This window comes from Rhea americana, unplaced genomic scaffold (assembly GCF_003343005.1).
Source record: "Rhea americana isolate MKP2758 unplaced genomic scaffold, rheAme1 scaffold_166, whole genome shotgun sequence".
In the NCBI taxonomy this organism is placed as follows: domain Eukaryota; kingdom Metazoa; phylum Chordata; class Aves; order Rheiformes; family Rheidae; genus Rhea; species Rhea americana.
In genome coordinates, this window is record NW_028185772.1 from 731,232 (window position 1) to 750,490 (window position 19,259).

Below are 19,259 nucleotides of genomic sequence, written 5' to 3' on the forward strand. Positions count from 1 at the left end.
AGCACAAGTGAAATAACAGAGATAAATGCTTTTAAAGGAGTTAAGGAGACAAGGGTGATGATGGCCTTGCTAAGGAAGGGACGTTAGATCCCTAGATCAACTGATATTGTTTATTTTTTCTTAATTTAAAATATGTGATCACATAGAATCAAAACCTTGAAGATCATAGTATAGGGAGTAAGGTGGGCCAATTAAAATGGAAGGAAGACTATGCAAGCTGATCATGAAACCTGAAAGAAATATCACAATACGTAAGAAAGATGGGGTTTGTTTTTCCATAGAAACTGAGTTAGTTAAGCTCCGGGCACTCTGGGAAAGTACATTTGCTATTAGTTAGCTAAAAGTTAGCTATTAGCTGAGCTACACAAAAAGGTCTGGAAGTCCTAGGAATCTAGGAAAAAGGATTTTTCTTCAGGCATTCTGTAAAGAAATTCCTTCCTGCTTTTGGTTCTTGGGAGCTGCAGTCTACAACATCACCTTTTTGGAGTGGATTTTTGGATTGAAATCTCAAAGTCATCCTTGGTAGGGCTGATTCTTAACTTTGAGATTGGAAACTCTTTAAAATTTCACAAGAATAAAAATGTTGTAGAAGATATTCAGTATATTTTTAGAATCTTTGCAAGTAATCTGCAAGACTGAAAACAAACAGCTGACCCTCAGCTGCAATGGGTAACTATGTTGAGTTTGTATTTGATACTTATTACCAGACTTGAACTACTAGTGAGAGATTATCATTATATCAGAATTTCTTACCCTGTGAATGATGAGGTATTAACCACCACCTCATTTTTTCTTTCTCTCTCTCCGCGTGTTGAAGACAGAAAGTAACCACAGCAAAGGCTAGTATCGGCAGTACACTTTGTACGTGCACCACTCTCTGTGCTTTTCGTGCCTGTTTAAAAGTGGGGAAAGATTTTCTCCTAGGAGGTTGGCCAAATCCCAGCGCATTGATACCCCTTATGCCTTGGTAGAGCAGTGAGCAAAATCGCGTAGGGTTCCTAAATACTCGTTTAGATCTGGCCAAGGATGCTTCTGGGCCTCAGTCTCATATCTGAAACTGTGAATAATTAGAAATTAGATGGCATTTTATTACCTCTTTGGAATATGGAAAGGCAACTGCACACTACGAAAATACCTAAAACAGATTAAAAAGGGCCTCACAGAGAGCTACTCTGAAAGGCACTCTTGATGTTTGCAGCTCAGAGCATCCATTCATCTCATGTTTTTCTTTACATATACCCTGGTATGAAAAGTGAATGCATGTTCCTGAAAAGAGCAAAGTAAAAACTATTGGGACTTCTGCATATAAAACTTTCCACGTAATAGAGTACCTACCTTTACTAGAAAACAATGAAACAGTCTCTCTACAACTCTACAGTGATCAAAACTCAGTATTGTTAGTACAAACAGTTTTATGGTAATAATAGCAGATTTGCAAGGAAAAGGGTGTCGTTTAGTTCTAAGAGATGTTTGACCTCTGCTACTTCATAATCCATTAGAGAGAAATAAGGACCACACAAGCTGGCTTTCTTTTTCTCTTACCTGGAAGGCATTATTTTTTCAATAAATACCAAAATAAAGTTAATATTTTTAGAACCAGTATAATTGCCACTTAAAATGGACTGATCTTAGCTCAGTTGTCTGATACTGTATATCCAATGCCAGTAGGAAAGAAATAATTAAGATATATATTTTTTGTAATTGATCAAGAACATTTGAATGGCTTACATAAATAATAGACTAATCAAAGTATTGTCTAAGCACTTAAAAGAAACACATGCCCTACTGCATGTACATTTATTTAAATTAACTTTGCTGTCAGAGTTTATGAGAAATTCTGAAAGAGATTTTTTTTTCACTTTATGCTTAATGCTCTCATAAATATTAATTTGTCAGTTCTATAGGGTAAGACGTACAATTAAATTGTTCAGTGTACATCTTTAAAATAGAGGTGTGCGTTTACTGTTCTGGATAATTACTCTATGGAAAAAATAGCCACTTTCAAATCTCATTTTCACATCTGCCAAATGCTACTCTAACTCATTTCCCATTCTACAGAGAAATAATGATATTAACAATCTAATGTTATGCAGAAGATATTTGAGCCTTTTCTCAATATACAGGATCATGCAATGTTTTTCTACATAAAAAATTAGTATGTCAGTGGTAACAGACACAAGAAATGATCAAAAATGCAAAAAATACAAAACCAGAGGTTCCAAAAAAATTCAGATGTATTAAAAAATCGTTAGGTATTGGATTCTCATTGTTTGAAGCCCATGAAAGTGATACTTACTAATCATTTACATAGTACTAATCTGATCTTGGATTTGAACACCGAGAAACTTCATTCTGAGAGTTTGGGGTTTGGCTGTATCTACCAACAAACAACTTCTGTTCTTCTCCACTCTTTTCTAAAACCACTTCAGCTTTGTACAATCATATGAAGGAAGGATATACTATCAAGCTGAATATTTAGTATGAAGTGAATGATTGTATTTCCCTGTACTTGCGAATTATATTTTGAACATGATTTGTGTGTGGTCTTTTACATGCAAACCAAAAAACATGTAACGTGAAAGATGCACCATTGCAGTATTTGTATTTACTTATACCCCTGGCATGCTGCTGCAGTCAAGGCAGCTATTTACTTCACAGCTGTCCCAAGTATATTCTTGGGACTCTACTGGTACTTATTAAATGATGCTCTGACAGCCTGGCATCAGTGGAGTCCTTGCACTGAAATAACCATCAGCAGCCACTGTCATCTGCTGTGCTGTCCCTGGGCTGAGCTGCCCGTCCCTGGGCTGGGTTCTCAGGCTTTGTGTACTTTTTTTTTTCCCCTCTGGACAGGAAAACAGGGCCTCTGCATGTGTTTAACACCACATTTTTGCAGGATTCTAATATTTCTGCTTTTAATTGACTGCAGTTTTACAGGAGAGTGTCCCCCAGATGTGACTGCTCTAAAATGAAAGAGTGCCAGTGTTGGGCTTGAATGTTTCCCATCCAGCTACCAATTGCGCCTTCATTTTATTTTGAAAGTCTTTTCACTTGAGTACAGGGTTTCCAAATGACTCTGGTAATCCTGGATTTTTTCTCTTGTTTTTACAGGTGACTTGTAACTGTTTCACCATCAGTAATGGAGAGATGCAGGATGTTGGTGTTGGCCTGTATCCCAGGTACTGTGGACACTGTTTCATTCACAGGCAAAAGCTATGTTAGTTTTTTTCCCTTTTTCCTAGGTAGCTGTAAGGGCCATCAAAGCAGCAGGCAACATGTCCAATCAAGAAACTGGAAGTTGAAAACATTCTTAATAGTCCTCCTAATCAGAGATTTAAAGCAGTTTAAATGGGATATTATTTGGTTTTGATTTTTATGGCGATGGTAGCCTTTTCCTAGTAAGGATAAGTGCTGACATCAAAATGTGTGACCAGGGCTTCCTAAAAAGTAAAACAAATCTGTTCAGTATTGCTTTAGAAGATAGATATTTTGTAGTCAAGAGTCTTCTGAGCTGGCAATTGAAAGGAAAAGATTGAATGCCTATTTTAGAAAATTAAGCATAACTGAGAAATTGGTAAGGTGGGCAGATAAGCTCCTTATGAGATGGATGTTAATATTTGAATTACTTCTTATTTCTTGTATTAGCAATACATATCAGGGAATTTGGAATTAGTTACCTGTAATAATGTATAACATTACACCTGTAAAAACATATAACATTAAAAGGTATTTGAAAATTGAAACTGAAATTGAGAATTTGATTTGACCATCTCAGAATTTGTGGTTAGTGCTGGGTTAAATCATTTGTGAATATCTAAATAGGCCTGTCCCTATTACTTCTTTTTCTAATAATGTCGCTCACGCAAGATTTGAGTAAGGACACTTAATATGTTGAAGCCTGCTTTGTGGTAAAGATGATGGACCGGCTGTTAGGAGAACGTGGGAATCAGTGTTACGAAAAGTGGAGAACAGTCGTTTGGTTTCATGATGGAATAGAAACAAATCCTTTCACATACTTTGGGAAAATGTAATATTATTTTGGAACATTATTATTACTTAAATATTCCCATTCAGATGAAAAAAATCTGCCTGGGGAGAAAGTGGCTCTGTATGTCCTGTGGCAAGGCGCTGCCAAGGAATATAAGAGACAATCCAAGTCAGTTCAGAACAGTTTAAATTTTCTTATACCATGAGTTAGGCTGAGTGTGAGCTTAGACCGGTGGTTCCCAAACCCTAGGCAAGTGCCCTTCCATCTGGGCTGTAGGGTGTAAGAGGATGAGAGTGTCTGTGCTTCCACATGGAATTGTCATCAAAACCTTAGTGTTTGCACAGAGTGAAATCTGATTGAAGGTGCTTTGTTTAGTCTCATCAAAAGGTTGTGTATTGCTGCATGGCTTGATAGCTTCAGCATCCCTATATACTTTTAAATAGATAAAATCCTGTGGTTGTTCTCTTCCTCATCTTGCAACAGCTTTGGGAATGAGCCCTGTAATCTTTACAAGTGAAATGGAGACAAACCTCTCCAAGTGCACATTACAGTGTTCATGTGAGATTAACCACAGATATTTTGTTATGCCCAAAGGGATATCAAAAGAATCAAGGTCCTTTTGATAACCCTTTTAAGAGTCAAAAAGTGAATAAACATGGTTTGGTGCAAGGCCCTGACCCTCAGCAAAATCTTTTATTTCGCTGACAACATTTGGGATTTTGGGCTGCTGAATCAGGCAAGGAAAGCAATGAAAAGCAGCCAGACGGTGGATAAGCCAGAAAATCTTGTTCCAGCCTAATGATGCCAGTATTATTCATCCAATGGGCTATTTCCATAGGAGAAAAAACATTAGCCCTGAGTCTGCTGTGAGGTTGATGTTGGTCTGGCAAAGTCCATTGTTGCTCAGCTAATGAAACATGGGAATAAGAAATACGTAGCAGATGTTATTCCTAAAGTCTCCTTCAAAGAAGAGCAAAGGGAGTGCGTGTGTGTTGGAAGATGCATCAGCACCTCGGTGTCCTGTGGATGGCTGCAGCTCCGTGATGAGCTGCGCTGTGTCAGCTGTCAGCGCCACCGGCACGGATGCGAACCAAACCGTGTGAGAGAAATGGAGGCGAAGACCGTCTCTTTTCTTTCACTGCCATACCCAAGTTAATGGGTACATGCTACAGTCCGTTTCCTACCTGCGATAGAGTGGTCTTTAGCTGGCAGCCCCTTTGCGCTCCCCTTGCGCTGAAGGTTGCTGATAAGGTGGGTGTTCCTGCTGCCCTGAAACTGAGCAGAAGGCAGCGCAAAGAAAGTACTCTTTGAAGGCGCTCACCTTTTCTTCGGGGCTGCCCCACGCTGCCTTGCCCCAGCTCACCAGCGTGGCCCTGTCCCCTGAGACAAGCCTCTCGGGGAGTCACCGGGGGGCCGTCTCGTTCCTCCCACCTACGGCAGCGAGGAGGCAGAATCAAGCGAACAGACCCACGCATGGCTCTTATTAGCAAGAAGTGTAAATCTTCGAGGCATTCATTTTCCTAACCAACAGCAGCTGGTTTACCAGGGGTTTTATTTGTTTGGTAACTTAATTGCTTGATACTCCAGACGTAATGGAGTTAGCTACTTTGCAATGATTAAAGAGGTAATGGCAGTGGAGGCTCCTCCATAAAGTTCTTTCTCTCTCTTCCTCCCCCTCTCCCTCCCCTCACAGCATGTCTTTACTGAATCACAGTTGTGACCCAAACTGCGTGATCATTTCTGAAGGATACCAGCTTTTACTTCGCTCCATCCGAGAGATCCAGATCGGGGAAGAGGTAATTAACTTGTCCTCCCTCCCATCACAGACACCTGCAACAATGACATCTCCCTAAATAAATTCCAGACTGCGGGGCCACCAGCTTAATATTTTGATGATGTATTGATGCCAGTTTCTAGCACATAGCTATCAGGGAGAAGATGATAAATAGAATCATCTCTTCACACTGCCTGGGCCCCATAATCATTACTTCTCATAAATCACTAGCAGTCTCGATAAATTCTTGTTCTTCCTTTCCTCCTCTAGGCACTTCGTTTTGTTTGTGTTTGAACGTCTTTACCCTGATGGAAACACTTATAATATTTCTAGGTGGAATGCAGCGTTCGCTAAGTCATTGGAACACTAAGCATTTCTCGGTCTGCAACCATGTATTGACAGTGAAAGTAGCAAGGCAAGATCTTTTCTCATGTCCACTGCGTTGAAAGTGATTTCAAGATACCCCTGTCAATAGATTTCTGATTTGATCTAAGGTATTCTCAGCTTTGTTTTTAAGGCAGCATTTTTATTGATTTGAAAATAATAGTCATTTGTGGCTTGATTAAGCCTTTCGAAATAGCCATCTTTTACAGCAATCCAAATTTGAATTTGCTTAGTAAGACCTGCAAAGTCATGTATATGCCCATAACTTTACATGCACCAATGACCTGTGCAGCTCCAGTTGTAGTATGCAGTTGTTAGTCATTCCGGATTACTGGCCTAAGGTAAATATAGTTCAAGTCTGTGCATCAAACTCTGGAAAGATCAAGGGCTTACATATTCTAATTTAGAAGTGATGTCTGTTTTTCTCCCTATGAGGTGTTTTTTTTCCTGATGAATCCTTTTTCTAAAATGCTAGGCCATGAAAATAAGTAAATCGTGAAATACCTTATTAGGCAAAATAATGTGGTTACATGAGAGAACCAACAGAAGTGCCTTTGCATGCTTCTTTTTTTTTCAGATTTACAGAGTAGGAAGGACACTCAGATAGCCTTAGGGCAGTTCTGGAATGCGAAATGACATGGAATTCCCTTGCTTGTGTGTCCACCATGCTAAATGTACTGAGGCTGTGAAGCTGTGACCAAATTTTAGATCTGGTGTTAATGGTCTGCAACCCATAGAAGCCTCTAGACTAAAATAAATGGTGAAACATATATGGTGTAAATTACAAGTAATTTGTAAGGCAATCAGAAAATAATATAAGTTGTAAAGCAGGGCAGCTTAAATATTTCTTTGCAAGACTTTGGCTGCAGTATGAATAGGTGCTTTGAAATGACTGCAACTTGCATAGATATGTTGTATTTTCTAAAAAGCTTTGCTTCCAATTAGGCAGTAAAATAAAGTCAGAATTTTCCAAAGAGCTCAGGTACTGTTTTCTTTGCTGAGAGTATTGCTACTGGTTTTGGCACCTAAAGGAAAACTTGCTGTAAAGAAAAGGTAAGATAAAAGGAAAAATCCTACCCTGTGTTAAAGCAGGTCTCCTCTTGACTTACCTGAAAATAAAAGTAGCAATCAGAGGTAGGTGCTTCTTTAAAATAAGGATGTGTCTCAGGAAGGAAATGAGCATAAGTGAGCAAGTAAAGACCTTGTTATTCAGTGCAGATTGAAAGTGAATATTAGTTTAGACCTGTTCTGGGAAGAGGAAAGAAAAGAAAACTATTTTATTACAAGGGTAAGAACAGGTCAAAGGTTTAACATTATTTTTAACGCTCGATTTCTTTTCCTCTTCCACAACCGCTACCAGTTTTCAGCCTGTGTTCTGCACAGCAGCTCCGATGCAGCTGTGTCCCCAGCGCCTCACTGCTTGCCCGCAGCAGAGTGGGCTCAGTGCTGCTACTAGCGCTGTGTCAAACTGCCCCAGCCACATGCCTGGGCACCGCTGCCAGCAGCTGGGTTTACGAGGGTGTTACCGAGGTCGTGATCGGAGTTAACGGGAGAGAAAATAAGGAAGAATCCGATGGTGTTTTTGAGTAAACGGAGCGCTCTGAGGTGCTGAGACGGACGTTGCTTTGCGTAATGAGGCAGCAAGAAGCCCCCAGTAGTTCCAAACTTTGATCCTAGTCCTAATGAAATTAAACTAGATGGAGACAGAAAAAGTAATAATGAGCAGAAAGTGAGTAAGCGTTGAGATTTGGTAGAAAAGAGGAGCTGAATAACAAGTCAAGGTCAGATTAGGAGAAGAGGACTATGCTGTACCACTCACACGGGAGCAAAGCCGGTAGAGTTAGGTGAGGAGGAAAGCCCAGTAGACCGGCTTCTAGCTTCTAGCTCTAAACCAGGAGGAGAGCTATTACTACGTTGAATGTAGCTGCTTCACGGTGATACAGATTTATTCTGGAGTCACGCTGGCGCTCTAAGCGTGCTTGAGAGCCTTTGTACTGCATGTTAATTTTAGTGACCAAGTCAGTGTTAAAAAGGGGGCCAGATTACGTGAACCTCAGTAAGTTTTCCTTTCCTGATGGAAGCTGTCTCACTTCAGCTTTAGCCTCATGTCCAGGCAGACTTTGTTAGCTTTGCGTGATTTTGACAGGAAAGCATGTGGCATTTAGTGGGTTTTAATTGAATTTTGGTTTGGGTTTTGAAATGTATTCAAATCCCAAGGCCAAAATGGATCTCAGGCAGTAGGAAAATATGAATCTTGAAGCAGACAAAAATGTTMACTTGAAACATGTAGAATAAAAGTGCTAAATTTGATGGTAGTTTATATTTGGAAAACTAATCATCTAAAACCACATGCAAAAATGGCAGCTGCCTAAGCCTTTTCTGTGTCCAAGACGGTGTTGCCAGTCCTGAAGCATTAAGAAATCATGAGTCATGAATGTTACCTTTTTTAAGTATTGAAAGAGCTGATTCAGGTAGAACTGCATGCTTTAAGAAAACAAAATGTATTGCAAAACCTATAATAAAATAATTGAGAGTTGACTTTTGCCAATGACTACTTTATTCAGTGTTCAGAAGAACAGCTTTCATTTCTATCATTATATAACTGGTACATCTGCTTAAATAACATTTATAATTCTCATTAAGTATAGAATTTTTAAAGTAAAAATTTGGCTGTGGTAGGAAACTTCATTTAAAGAATGTACTCTTTCTGTTTTGTTTTTTTTTCCTCCATATCTGCTTTGGCTCTGTTAGAGATCCATACAGCCTTAAATGCAGTATACTGACACCCCAAATCCTGGGGCTTGACCAGATGATAATGATCACTTCTAAATTTAAATAATTTCTGCCTTGCACTTAATGTGCATGGAATGAAACAGAAAGGGAGCACAAGAGAGGACAAAAGAACTGAAAGGAAGAGAAGACTTGGGAACAGCTCCTGATCTCCATGCATGGAAGGGGAAGTTAGAAGAGGTCTCCTGACACTCTCTTGACTAGTCTATGCAGGGTTTCTGCGTATAATGGAATCTCAATAGCAGGAAGAAAGAAATGGTGAAATTTTGTGGATTTTAATCTACTGTAATTAGCATATAGTACAAAGATTTAATCCTGCTTAAAAGACTACAGGACTTTCTGAAACTTGCTTCCAGCTGCTCAGAACTAATTGTAAGACCTTCTCCCTCATCAAGATAATGTTAGGTGTACTACTAATTGCCACAGCTTTTGTTACTTTAGGTAATGTTACTTTATGCAGATTTCTTTACCTACCCCTCAATTTCATTTTGGCAAAGAAGAAAAAAGTATTGCAAAGAAAGTAAGGTATGGAGAAAGATGATAAGAAAGCAAAGACTGTTCTCCAGGGCTCCTTCAGTGATAAGGTAGCCTATCAGCTAATATACTTTATCAAAAAAACATACAGAGCAGCCTGTTCTGGAGAGGTCTTCATCATTCCCTGCCCTGAAGTAAACCACTTTAAATAGCATCAAGATTTGTGCTATAATTTTGTTTGAGTTATTGTTAATTACTGTGTCTACATGGTACTTTGCAAGCAGACATGAGCTCATTTTGCCTGTTCTCCCATCAGAAGTTGTAGAGCAATGGTTAGTTTAGTGTGTAGCTCAAATCAATTAGTCCTGCAGAGAGACAGGATGTATTAGCTCAGGTATCATTCTGCTGCAGAATGGGTACATGGCTTCTCATCAGCAAATCTCTTCTTTCTGCAGAAAGTCACACAACAGACCGTCCTCTTAGTTGAGCAGCTATTTTTTTAAGTTCATACTAAACACAACTCGTAATTTCTTGTGACCAGCAATAGTATCTTCATGACAGATTTTTCAGCCAAGATATATTGTATTTTTGTTACTACAGTTCTATGAGGAGGTTTATCTGTGAGTGTTTGTCATATTATATTTTTTCCTTGAGTTATAAGGTATGTTTATCATATATGCCAAAGCAGAAAGTTCACAACCTGTTCACCGCTTACATAACTCAAAATAATTATTTAACTCGGTCTCAGGAACAGATTTTTGGACAGAACTCTGCCCAAGTCCTTGAGGCACAGGATTTCAAAAACAAGACTCATTTTTTCTGCCATTTATATTAAAATAATTGAGTTGAGTTTAAACTTCGATAGAATCCTCCATCTGGAGATTTTGTTGCTTAAAGCCAATTACAAAAAGAATAAAGTTTCACTGCAATATGGCAAGACTGGAGAACCATGTCCACTTCATTTGGCTGATGAGGAACATGAGAAACTAACCATCAAACCTATGGTGGAAGAATTTCGGCATCAGAGCTAGAAATAAAGCTCAGTCAGTGATGCATTTCCAAGGAGAAAGCCTTGAGAGTCAATAAGTCTCGTGGCTGTTAAATAATTCCCTGCATTCATAAATGTTGTTTAATATATTCGCCAGTTTGGAAGGAAAGATTTACTGCATTCTTTATAAGAAATGAAATAAAGAGGCAAGCTTTGGTCAGGAAAATAATGTTTTAATTAATACCATACATACCCCATGCAAATACCTTCAAGACAACCTTTGATGAATGGGCATATTTCATAAATATGTACAAGTTAAATGAGCCATGTATCTAATGAAGCGAATCAAAATTAAAACAAGTGTAGGAGAGAGACTTGAATACCAGAATTTTTATGTTTAAATGATTAAATGGTTAGTACAGATCTAGTCACTCTTAGGCTGGTCATGTTTCTAAATATTTTAATTACATTTTCCCACTCAGGCTGCCAGCAACAAACATTCTTTTCGCTTATGGATGTTTGTTGGCAGGAGTGGGAATTTGGGCCTGGGTCTCTAATGACCAGAGAAACGCCAATTCTTTAAAGTGCTAAAAGGAAATTTCAGTCTGGCAAAGCAGCTTGTCCTTCTCCCCTTCTACCTCATCATATATTCTAATGTAGAGCAGGTTATTAAATAACTGTTAGTATCCATAAGTGTTCAGTAGCCTTTAAAAAAAGAAATTATTGGTTTCCAATTTGTGCCTACTTCCAATGTTTCTGTGACACATATGAAAAGAAGAGATAAGAATGGAATGGGGAGAAAGGAATGAAGCCTGGAAGTTGAAGATAGATAAAGCTTATTTCCTGCTATGAGAACTAAACCCTGCCTAATGATGGCTTCAAGAGTACTGAAGGTGTCTCAACCCTTCTGTAAGCATTTTGTCAAAGAACAGATTAATCTTATGTGAATGATTTTTTCCCAGAGGATTCCTGCTGCTTTGCACTGTGCCTGAACCTGATTAAAACCTTTTCATTTTTGGATGCCACATAAACTTAAAGCCTAGGAGGACCCATCATTGGTCAGAACCAATGACGTAAATGCAAGGAGGGTAAAAGAGGTATGGTAGGATGGGATATGATTTACATAGGCAACACTGAAAGTTGCAAAGAGATATTCATTTCAGAGGCTAGGAGAGGAACTGGACTTGGAATTGCTGAAGAATATGATTAGGACTGTAGATCAACTGAAAATGAGCAAGCAGGTAGAAAGGGAGACAGTTCCTTCTTACCACACAAAAAAGGATGCAGAATAGGACTGCCTGGGCAAAGAAATTAGGACAAGAAGTTGGAAGGGTCACTGAAGGTGATGATTGAGAAACCAGAGGTGGGCGACAGGGATTGTTAACTTGGAGAGGAAGACTGTTGGTGGTCACATATTGTGAAAAGGCAGCTCTGGGACTGGCTGGATAACAAAACCAGTCCGTTGTATTGGAGAATAACTAGGAATGGCTGTGTGAGGGACTGGAACTGAGAGCTGGAAAGTAGTAGTGGATAACTAGGTGAGGGGAATAAGACTGGAAAATGATTCTCATGTCCAGGGACAGAGAAGAGAAAGAGAAGAGAAATGAATTGGAGACTATGGGGCAGAAGACATCAAGCTTGGAAGAAAAGACTAGGCGGAACAATTTGCATCCATTTGCTGCAAACAGCTGAGAAATAAGCCCACAGCTCACGTGTGTTGCTGCCAACCAACAGCAGTGAAACTTTCCACCCAGGTTGTCTCATCCCCAGTGATGCTAGCCATGTAGATTAATAAACAGTTATTAAGCTCATGAGGCAGAAGTCAGAGGAGTAAACATGAAGGTCTGAGTTCCTCTGGCAATTCATACTCGTGTTCCCATCACATAATGTGGCAATAAGGAATTCCCATTTTCCTTTTGTTTTCATTAAAGGCTCCACTCTCATACACACAAAAGCTATGACAGAAAAACATTATTAAGAATTTAAAATCTAACAACCAAAAGTTAGAAAGTTTGAGAATTAATTTTATGTCTAGAACTTTAATTTGACTCTTTCATGAATTATTCTATTAATCTTCAATTATGAGACCATATTTTATTTTTTTCATGGGCTTTCTACTTATGATCATTTTACATGCTTGACTTTACCATCTCAGTGATCTTTTTAACACCGTCCTCCTTCAATAAGTAATCAAATTACACTTGTAATAATAAACGAGCAAATGCAGGCCTTACTTATGTTGCTTGTTAATTGCTTGTTTAATTATAATGCTCAGTAATTTGCAAAATGTGGTGTCTGACAATGCAGTTCATAGTCATTAGCACAAATTGGTCAGGTTTTCCTGTAATTTCTTTGAGTGGACTCTCATGATTTAACTGGGAAGCATGTAAAAATTCGCCCAATTAGCTAAAGTGTCTCAGCTCAGGATGAAATAACGTGACCTGATTTTTTTGACCTCTCTGGAGTGTTTCAAAGTATGTTGGGCGTATAGTGTAATCACTCTATAATGTATGTGAGTGAATGCTCTGAGCTGGGCTGTTATGTTGTTTCATTTTGTTTTGTTTCTTTCCCTTACCATTAGTTTGTGCCTGCACTGCACTGCTTAGCATATGAAAAATTCTGCAAATGGTTAGCCCTGTAACGTTCTTGCTGGCAAGCATAAAAGCGAACAAACTTAAAGGAGTTCTCTGCAATTCATTGGAATTCATTCTGTATCAAATGAGGAGTTTTTAAATGGCACAAATATAAGCATTTTCTTCTACTGATTACAAAGGAAACGTCAGAGACATACCCAAGATCAGAATGACATAGCAGACGCTTTTCTCAGCCTCAAGTACAGCCCAAAACATATGTTTGCAAGGAAGTGGGGGTTTTCTTGAGACAAATCTTTGGAGATACTTGGATATTATATAACACCAGCAGTAAATACACACGTGAGATTTAGAGCGGGTCAGAAAGTGAGATTTCATGAACAGGAAATTCAAGTGCTGAACTCCTTTTCTTTTCTATTCTTTCTTTCTTTCTCTTTTTTCTTCCAAAGTAGAATGAAAAGCTGAAATAGTGGTAATTTCTCCATGATTCAAAATTTTGAGCAATATTGAGCTAGAAATCTAAAAAAGGTGTTTCCTCTGTGAAGCCTTTTTTGTCTTTTTTTCCGATATTGTCAAAATTGTGGGTTTTTTTCTAGGAAATCATCTGTTAAGATATAATTTCATTTCAGGCAGCAAAAATATTTTGTTCAAAAATGTTATCTTAGATATACAAACACTGAGTATGAGATTTTTGTAAAATATATTCTGCTTTTTCATTTGCTGCACTCAGCTCACGATCTGCTATATTGAATCACTGATGCCCACCAGTGAACGCCAAAAGCACCTGATGCGCCAGTACAGCTTTGAATGTGACTGTCTTCTCTGCCAGAATCGAGACAAGGTAGGTTGCATTCAGAAATTCCTTACCAGTAAAACAGAATTTTCCAAGGCCTGTCAGCAACTTCCTTTCCTGTAAGTACTACTTATCTTTTGTTACTAACTGAATGGCCAGAATACAGAAGCAAATGACTTCTGACCTCAGTGCTGTTTATGTTGCTATGAAAGACAAGTATGAAGGAAAGGAAAGCAGGAAATGTCGACCACATGATAAGAAGATTTTTTTGCTAAAATGCACATTGTCCATAAAGCTAGGAACAGTTTTCTGTCCGAAGATGTGGTTCAGATCAGTGTGAGACTCAGGGACATCTGAACATGAGAGTTAACATGAGTTTAAGCTAAAAGGAAAGTGTTTTGTTTTCTTTTTCTTTACTATTCAGAAGAAAAACCTTGGAACTTTAACTAAAGCCACTTGTCTAATGCTAGAAGCAGGCTATATTTATCCTCACAGTAATGTTAAAATCATTCGGTAAAACACCTGCATCAATAAATTCTCAAGAACTACCATCATACTCATCATCTGTTAGAGTTAGTCTACACCCAGGGTGGTGAAACTCTTTGGACAACTGTTTGTAGCTTTTATATGCTCTTTCTCAAGCTCATGGAGCTGCAGGTCAATAGCTGTAGTAGATAGAAATTCTCTTCAGCTTTATCTTTTACTCAGATTTAGTTTGACCTGAGTTCATTAGGTTCTGCATGGCTTCCTGTTTGCACAATCTGACCAAAATATTTCTGGCTCCAAGCTTAATGGGAGATCAAATGGTGTATGCAAAAAAAGGCTGGTTCTGTAGCGCCGTATCTGCTTCATCTCTCTAGTTATATGAACACCTCCATTTGTAAATGCCTGTTTTGGGTGAGTCACAAGCCATAGCTAAGTGTGTTCCTAATAGATCAGAGAAGGCATGACAGAAACTAGTGAACATGTGATTGCAAGGAGCATGGTGTGATTCATGAAGTAATTGCTGTACCGCAAAATGGAATAAAAATTCAAAGTTTAAACTCCAGTAAGTGTATCTTTGGGGTAGGACACTTGTCTGAGTGTGTAGTTTTGTTCAGGCTATGGTACATTCATTGAACACATAATGTATCCTTTGATATGTCAATAAGCAGTTCAAAAAGGGACCACAGAAAAGTCTCTGGCTTATGGCATAGTGCTAAATCACTTCCTATCAATGTGTAGACGTTGTTGGCTTTCTATGCCTGATGAAAAGTTGCTGTAGTGCTACTTGCAGGCAATAAAGGATAGCAAAAGATCTCTGACCTTATTTTAAATATGGTCACTCAAGTGCCATGAAGTCTCAGACTGGTTTTGGGGAATGGTATTCTAGCATAGATGCAGTGATAATTAGGAAGAAAACAGCAGTCTAAGGAGCCTTTAAGGACTGCTTAACAGACTGCAAAAGGATAGACAAGCGGTGTAAAGACCATTCAGCATGTGGAATGTGTTATGAAACAAGATCCACAGGTTGGAGTACACTTTACTTTGAGAGTCAACATGTTGCATCAACAAATATTGTGGTGGAACTGTATGTGCATGTATTTATGAATACAATGGTGTCATAAATGGATTAGAATTATTTTTTTTTCTTCAGAAGAGAGAAACTTTGAGTTTTATACATCTTGTATAAATTTTTTTCTTATTGGCAAAATTCCCTGTGGGAAAGGCAATACAAAATGTTTGGATAGTTCCTCCTGGTTGCAATCCAAAATTCTCTAATGTTTCCTTACTGTTACCATTTAAAGACACCTGGGAGGGGCAAAGAACCTCATGTCAGTGTTGTCTGTTGATGCCAATGAAGAAGACATCTTTCTCCTCAACTCAGATCTAAGACGATTAGATGTAATGTGCAGCAATCTTCATAGTACTGTCTTTGGGACAGATTTAATAAATATAACTGTTTACATGACTAGCTTGGAAACGGAAGTATTTTTCTAGCATTAGTCTCAGTCGCTGATGGTAAGCAAGGAGACAACACTGCAACTACCATGGAAGAGAAGAGAGTATTTGGGGAAATTCTGGTTTTTAAAATTACAGAATGGCTGGATTTAGATGCTTAAAAGTTATCGATTGGCCAAAATTTTCAATAATACCACTTCTGAAATACCCCTGATATCAAGACAGGTTTTTAAGACATCTTGAAAATTTTTGAAAAGCAAAGCCTTTGTCAAAATAATAGGCAACTACTGCCAGGCATATTCCCATGTGACAACACTGTTTTGGAAATATAATGGCCTAGTCAGCAGCAGTTTAGTTCATAAATATTTCTTATGGATAAAGATGCAAATTCCAATTTGGTTAAGAAATGCTTTATGTTTTCAAGTCTTGCATGTCTTTCTTGTGTTGTAGTTATCTCCCCCTAAAAGCAAAATTTTCTAAACAAACAGTTATGGAGATTGTAGCTTCTTGGTACTCCCATGCTCCAGTCCTGCTGAACATGCCTGCCGGTTGCTGAGCACCTACCAGGAACCAGTGAAAGCAGAAGAATCAGTCCTGAGAGGCACACAAAAATTTACAACAAAACTGCATGTCAGATCATTCCCACAGCCATACCATCGGGCTGGCCAGGCACTTTCTGGCAGCCTTGCTGCCTGGATGACAAGGGAAGAGTAGCATGTGCTAACGTGCCAGTGTAAAGGGGATAAGGTAAAATTAAGGTGATCCTTTCGGCAGTATAGTTACTGCCAAAGTAGCTGGCATTAACTACAAACCTAATAATTTTAATTGATTTTGGCCCAAGATGAAAAATAGTTTAGTAACTGAAAGAGGGAAAAAAAGACCTCTTTGAAAAATTCACTCATAAAGCGTTTGCTGACTGTCAGGTATTGCTACTGTAATGCCTTCAGTTCGTTGTATCTCTGACAACTTTACATTATTATTTGTTCCAGACATTTTAAGATCAATCTGTGCTGTAATTCGGAAACATATTCCTTCCTAAAAGCTAAACTCTTGGCAAGGTATTACCATTCCAGCACATAAAAGCCCTTTACATTAATTATAATTAAAGATGGGATTACACTGATGACAAACATTTTAAATGGAGAACAGTTTTTCCACTGTCAAGGGCCAGAGTATTGTTCATGTTCCACATTTTCAGCCAAGGATTTCAGGGAGATTTGTGCTTATAGAATCACTTTGCTACGAGTCGTCTTTCTCATTTGGAGCCAAGAATTAATATTTTAGTCTAGCTTGGTTTTTGGAAAGCTTTTATTTAACACAAGGTCAAAGCAATGGATTTGAACCTGAATCATTCTTACATTTGGTCGGTGTTTGATAGTTCCCCAAGCTAATAATAACATAATGCTAATAAGTAATTTATTCCTTTAATCAGTTTATTGCTGTGCTTAGTACTCACTCATATTGCACCCTGAGTTTTAGCAGAGAACATCACAAGTCCAGTTTCCAACTCAAGGACTCTCAGAACTAGGTCATCTAAACAGCAGCCACGCCATCTACATCTACATGAAAATACCACCTGCAGTTCTTTAGCTGGTATTGAACATGAACACTTTTATATAAAACCACTGAATAAGATCCTGAACCTACTAGAAGTTTTGAGATTGTTTTTTCAGTCATAGCAAACAACACAACCAGATTTGTCATTCAAATATAATTCTCTGCATATGTCTGTGGTTGATTTGCCTCACTGAGGTTTCTGGGAGATCCTTGAAGATGCCCAAGGGTAGAATTTACACATTTGCACCTTTGATCTTTATGTTTGGTGTCCCCAATTCCATTGAAGAACGTGTTTAAATCAAAGAGGAATGGTTACATGGAGAGTATTATTATTGGCTGCTCTTGCAAATTAGTATGTAAAGGCTCTGTGCAAGATCACTACTGTTACTACAGAAATATCATCCCTACCTCAGGGATTATATATTTAGGACACATAGGAAATACCAAATGCTGTGTTAAAAAGTGCCTTTTAAAATTGCTGACTTGTGATGTTACAGAAGTTGGTGTCCCAGCTTCCTCAATATTTATTTATTTTGATATATTTACATTCTCACTAAGTTCTCCAAGTATCAAAAAAACAAAGAGTCGGAAGCAAGGAGTAAATGAGATTGTTGAAAAAAAAAAATCTGTGTATACAGAAAACTGAACGTAAAACCGTATCAGCAAAACAAAGGATAAAATAGGAACATCTGTGTCATGATTTTAAAGTATTTGCTATTAGGGGTCAGGACTCTGTTCCAACAAAACACTGGTTTGAACAACCTGCTATCAGAAGTTACTCTGTATGACAGCTCATTCCACAAATCCTCTATTCATTCCTCATCTTCTGTTTGCTGGTTTGCCACTACAACTGCCCTTCTTACAGGTGGAAGTCAAGTCACAGACATTAAAGCTACTGATCTTAAGATACCCACCAGCACTCCAGAATAAGATGTAACATGCTCCAAAGATCAAGCTCAGTCATATTTAACCCACCCACCCTTTCAGCCCAACATTAGTATCACAAGTGCCTACAAAAGCCAATGGCAGTAATTAGCAGCCCATTGCGATTCAGTGTTTTTATTCTTTTCTTGGGTGATTGGATGATTAACAGTTCCTTCCTTCTGGCAAGACATTTAGTAATGAAATAAACCCTGGATCTGTGCCTGAAATCCAACAATCGATCTAGCAGTCTTCTGTTCCCCTTCAGGGGATCTTACCCTCTTGGGATGTGTTTCCACATGGCCAAAGACAGAGGGCTTTTTGTTTGTTTGTTTGTTTTAGTTTTTTTCTGGTGGCAAAATTGATGCTGAAAATCAAAGCAACCATTTTTAATTTCTGGGCTTGTTCGTCTGTTCTCTTGTTCATTCAAAAATGACATCAGCTCTTTAGCCTCTTAGCATTCTTGCACGACTTCTGAGGCTTCTTCCATCTTTCGACATTGTATTTTTTTTTCCTGTCGAAGGACAATCCCACAGTGTCAGACTGTAACAAACGAACTGTGATCATTTTACCAGGACAACTTACCTCTCCCAGTTGCATCAAGACTGCTTCAGTGTGCTCTGGTCACAGCTTGGTGGCTGCAGCTCACATGGGTTGCCAAAGGTCACAGAAAAGATAATGCTGTTCATATAAATTGACTGGAATTCAGAGCTGTATGCAGGTTGTCTTCCTGTTCAGGGGATCCTTCATAGGGAAACCAGTGTTAATTTGGTCCAGCAATTTCGTATTTGAGCTGAAGTAGGAGTTGGAGTACGACGCTCTCCTGGGAGTCCAGCTTTCCATTTATCCAAGAGTAGCAAAATCTCATTCCTTTCAGAGCCAGCCTTCTGAGAGGAAATGTAAATCTTCTGTTAATCAGAACCATTTGTCTCCAAAGGGAGTAGAGCCTGCTTCCATCGCTGTTTCGGGCTGTAGTGGCTACATTTTAGCTCCCAGCTGGCAGGCTTCCTCCTTTCCGAAGGTCCAGCTTGCTTAGAACTGTAGTTAGAATCAATTGC

The 19,259-nt window shown here is 38.7% G+C and overlaps 1 protein-coding gene across 1 annotated transcript in view; it reads left to right on the top strand.

Annotated features, from left to right (window-relative positions):
- Positions 1-19,259, top strand: part of SMYD3 (SET and MYND domain containing 3) — a 411,509-nt gene that overhangs the window by 324,957 nt on the left and 67,293 nt on the right. The window contains exons 6-8 of the mRNA XM_085300587.1: positions 3,112-3,179; positions 5,682-5,784; positions 13,720-13,830. Of these exons, the coding sequence (XP_085156713.1) occupies positions 3,112-3,179; positions 5,682-5,784; positions 13,720-13,830 (282 nt within the window). The remainder of the gene's footprint in view (positions 1-3,111; positions 3,180-5,681; positions 5,785-13,719; positions 13,831-19,259) is intronic.